This window comes from Entamoeba dispar, genomic scaffold (assembly GCF_000209125.1).
Source record: "Entamoeba dispar SAW760 scf_1105229459231 genomic scaffold, whole genome shotgun sequence".
NCBI classification, from domain to species: Eukaryota; Evosea; order Mastigamoebida; family Endamoebidae; genus Entamoeba; species Entamoeba dispar.
In genome coordinates this window covers 1-4,357 of record NW_001853589.1, presented here as the reverse complement: position 1 = coordinate 4,357, position 4,357 = coordinate 1, and the positions used below count along the sequence as shown (strand labels likewise).

General features: G+C 22.1%; 3 protein-coding genes across 3 annotated transcripts, besides 7 other annotated features; all 3 read left to right on the top strand.

The window, feature by feature from the left end:
* Positions 1 to 86: 86 nt before the first annotated feature.
* Positions 87 to 425, top strand: EDI_132180 (uncharacterized protein; the record flags this gene model as incomplete). The annotated part of the gene is made up of 1 exon (XM_001735511.1): positions 87 to 425. A coding segment is annotated over one exon (339 nt), but the record flags the coding sequence as incomplete, so codon positions are not given.
* Positions 426 to 478: 53 nt separating this feature from the next.
* On the top strand, positions 479 to 1,261 carry EDI_132170 (uncharacterized protein; the record flags this gene model as incomplete). The annotated part of the gene is made up of 1 exon (XM_001735510.1): positions 479 to 1,261. One exon carries the CDS (start codon positions 479 to 481, stop codon positions 1,259 to 1,261), a length of 783 nt encoding a protein of 260 aa, XP_001735562.1.
* Positions 1,262 to 1,837: 576 nt separating this feature from the next.
* Positions 1,838 to 1,929: a microsatellite.
* Positions 1,930 to 1,941: 12 nt separating this feature from the next.
* On the top strand, positions 1,942 to 3,108 carry EDI_132160 (uncharacterized protein; the record flags this gene model as incomplete). The annotated part of the gene is made up of 1 exon (XM_001735509.1): positions 1,942 to 3,108. The coding sequence occupies one exon, from the start codon at positions 1,942 to 1,944 to the stop codon at positions 3,106 to 3,108; it is 1,167 nt and encodes a 388-aa protein (XP_001735561.1).
* A 3-nt stretch (positions 3,109 to 3,111) lies between these two features.
* Positions 3,112 to 3,141: a sequence feature (AT_rich).
* Positions 3,142 to 3,165: 24 nt separating this feature from the next.
* Positions 3,166 to 3,398: a sequence feature (AT_rich).
* Positions 3,399 to 3,405: 7 nt separating this feature from the next.
* Positions 3,406 to 3,587: a microsatellite.
* Positions 3,588 to 3,713: 126 nt separating this feature from the next.
* Positions 3,714 to 3,743: a sequence feature (AT_rich).
* A 2-nt stretch (positions 3,744 to 3,745) lies between these two features.
* Positions 3,746 to 3,876: a microsatellite.
* Positions 3,877 to 4,086: 210 nt separating this feature from the next.
* Positions 4,087 to 4,208: a sequence feature (AT_rich).
* The last annotated feature ends 149 nt before the right edge of the window (positions 4,209 to 4,357 follow it).

Here is a 4,357-nt window from a genome sequence, read left to right as displayed (position 1 = left end):
GAACAGAAGAAATAATTTGTAAAGAGAAGTCATTTGACAATTTTATTGAAATAATAAAACAAAGTATTCAAGTTTGTCCTGAACAGTCTTTCTTTATTTACTTTTTTCCAACTAGTCAATTTACATTAACAAAAATACCTCCTAAATGTGATTTAGTAATACAATACTCCTATCATTATGAAATTAATGATCAAATGAAAAACACTATCATTAACAGTCTCAATCAAAAACCATATTTTATTTTCCAATGCATTCATCCTAATAAATTCTATGATGATCCATTTGTGATGTTAAATTACAACGATTTACCACTACTCCAAAATGGTTTATTCCACCATCATACATACAAGGAAATTGTATGGAAGAAGTTACAAAACTCGAAGGAGTTCTTATTACACCAATATTTGAGGAATATGAGAAGATGAGAATATTTGCAAGTAGAACAAAAGAATACAGAGTTATTCCATGTCAAATCACAATGAAGAATATTATCAATGATAAAGGAAAAAGAATTACTATCAAAGGAAGTATAAAAGTTGACAACAATGATATTCCTATTGTAATCAAACAATACAAACAAAGTGAATATTTTTATAATGAAAGTTATTTGGATTATCTTGATTCCATTGGACTATTAGTCAAAGCATCAGAACAATACAATAAATATGTTGATATGTATAATAGTCGACTTAAAGATGAGAAAGTACATCGAATGAAACGAGTAAATTGTGAAGGAAGTCAGATGTTTGTTGTAACAAATCAAATGAATCAAGGAGGAACATTACGACTTAAAGAAGTGAAGGATTTGATTGATAAAAAGGAAAAAATGATAATTGAAATGTATCATGAAGAAGCAGAAACACAAATAATTCAAGCAATCAACGAAGAAGGAAGTGGAATTAGAGATAAATTAGGAATAAAAAGTATGGAAGTTTATGGAGGTGTTTTAAGCGTAGAAGCATTCAACCATTTTCTGTGGTGTCAAAGCAGTGAAAGTGTTAGTGATTTGGTGATAATGAAAAATGTATTTGTTATACTAACAAACAATGAATACACTATAATTAAAGCAGAAGTTATTCATAGCAAACCAAGTAAATATTATTTCATTCAATATTCTGATGAATTTGATACTGTAAAGAATATTTTTATCACAAACCATCATTGTCAAACAATATGTACTATGTTTAAAAAGTCTGAAGATGAAAATAGAGATATTGATTATGAAACTAATGACAAATACACTACTCAATTTATTCATTGAAATCTTTTTGAATATTTTATCAGTTATCTTTTCAAATGAACACTAAATAATGAACTAAACACTCAACACTTCAAATAACTTCAATCCTTCTTTATAACCAAAGAAAGAAACCAAATTATAATCTATTTATTTATTGTCAAATCAATTTTATTATATCAAAAGAAATTTATCAACATGAAATTATTAATCTCATGTGAATAATTGTTATATAATTTCTTCATTGAATATTATTATTGAATTCATATCTAAATCATACACTCATTGTTTATCTTCATTTTTTCATCTTTCTTTAAAATAAAACATGTTCATTCAATCAATTCTTTTCATTATTTACAAACATAACACATCCTTTAATTTATTTATTGAATTATTCTTAAATCATTTTGTCCATATTGAAGTGGTTATGACTTACAAATTTCTATATCTAGTATTAGTTTATTTGAATAAGATTTATTAAAACATAAAAGAATAGTGATTGAATGGTTAATGAATGATATCTTCATTATGTCTCAGATGATTTATGATATTGGTTTTGTTTAAATTCATGAAATGAGAATAAAACATGTAACAACATTAAAACAAAGTTGAAGAAAGAAAAGAATAAAATAATAAATAAATGATTGAATTAATAAAAAGACACAATGAAAAAGTGTAATAAATCAAATAAAAATACCAATTCAATGAATTTACATGAAAATACACAACAACATTCTACTTCATTGATAACACTTAGAAGGCAATTAGAAGCATTAAAAGAATATCAGTGTGGTGAACATCCAAGTAGAATTATATTTGTTTCAGGGATTTGTAGAAATGAATATGAAAACATTAAAAACAAAATCAAAGGAAGTGGAACAATCAAAGCAGTTTATGATAAATGTTTAAACTCATATCATTTTATTCTTATTTCATACTTTGATCTAAGAGATGTAAAGACAGTATATAGATTACTACAAAATAAATATTCAGTATCATATGCAATTGCAAAAGATGTTTTAAATGATAATGAACAAAATCAAGGAACAATTGTAGTATTTAACATTGAATATTCAATCACAAATACACAATTAAAAGATGTGTTTGGAAGATATGGAGATATCAAAGAAATTCGTGAGACACCAAATAAAAAACATCACAAATTTATTGAATATTATGACTTAAGAAATGCACAGAAAGCAATTGAAAAGTTAAACCATTTTGAAATGAAAGGAAGAAAAATAAAAATTGAACCATCCAGACCTGGTGGAATTAGACAACAACTCATTTTACGTTGTGTTAATGCATTAAAATTACCTAATGATCTTATTGGATTACCACCACCACATGAAATGATTAAACTAATTGATGAATCAATTAAAACAAAAGAAATAATGAATGAAATAACAAATGAATCTTTTACTATTTCATTACCAAAACCAACTGTTGTTGGTGAAGAGTTAAGTAAAAGATTTATTGGAAATGAAAGTGTTGGAACACCTCATCTTGTTAATTATAGTGAATCTATTAATCAAATCAAAGGAATTGGTTTAAATGAAGGTGAAGATGTAGATGAATATAAAAGTGTTATTGTTATTAATAATATTCCTATGACATTTTCTTCAAATGAATTAATTAATAGGATAGAGAAGTGTGTTTCATGTTTTTATGACCAATTTTTCTGTTTGAAACAAGATAATGATTATTACAAAGCTATTGTAAGAGTTACTAATAAAATGGTTATCAATTCATTATTCAAATCTTTTGATAATATATTTCTTGAAGATGACCAAGATAAATTATGTTCTATTCATGAATCACATCTCCAAGGAATTCAATTTACACATTCACTTCATTCATTATTATGTTAACTCTTTATTTATTTATTTTCTATTTTTTTTATTGAATCAAAGATAACAGTCAAAGTCAAATAAAATTTAATAAATTATTATTAATTAATATTTCATTTGATAAATAATTTTAGTAAAAAGAAATCTTATTCTCTTTTGTTTATTGTTTTTTTGTTAAGTTAATATAATAATATAAAAAATCTTGTATTTGGTTTATTACCTATGTTAATTTATTTTCTTGTATTTTATGTTTTAAATTAAATAAACTTTATATAAAAGATATTGTCAATAATTAATTTTATATTTTAATTGTTGAAATATTAATAAAAATATAATTCATTATAATGATTCTTGTTATTTTATTTATTATGTTAATGTAATAAATTCTTATTAATATTTTCTATTTTTTATCTTCTTTATCTACTTATTATTATTTCTTTCATTGTTTTATATTAATATTTTTGTATTATATATAAAATTATGATTATTTATTATATTATATCTTTAAATATATAAGTATTTGTTAGAAAATGAAGATTAAACAATTTGTTTAAACTTATGAATTCTGTCTTTATATGATTAATAAATTACTTTATCATTCTTAAGTTATTATTATTTCTTCAATCTATTATAAAATTATATATGATTAAAAATAACTTTTATCTTTTATTAAATTAATGTTTTATTTCTTTTTTTCTTATTAACTTATTTATTTTTTATTTTCATACATTTTGTGATAATTATTCCACTTATCAATGAATTTGTTTTGTTATTTTCTTTTTTTTTCATAATTGTTTTTCTACATAACCTGATTGTTGTTAGCTAAATTCTATAACAACAAAATCGATCCATTAATAATTTCAACCAATATATAACTAAATAAAATTTTATCTTCTTCAAAGAACCACAAAGCATCAATTTGATTTTGAAGAAATAAAAAAATGAATAATTTTGATAAATAAAATGTCAAAAAACAAAATAAGTAGCAAATCAAATTTCAAATAAATAAATTTAATCACTTAAAAATATTAATATCATATTTATGAAGTTTATTCATTTTGAATTTTATAATAACTTATAAATATACTCAAATCATTAATAAAACATATTTTTTTTAATTTCAGTTGTTTGTTAATGAGAATATATAATAGTACTAAATTGTGAATACAAGAAAAGAGTTACTAAATTTATTCATGAACCAATTTTTTAATCATTTTATTGTCTAATTGAACAACAAAGAAATAATTCATTAAGAACATTTATTGTTTTA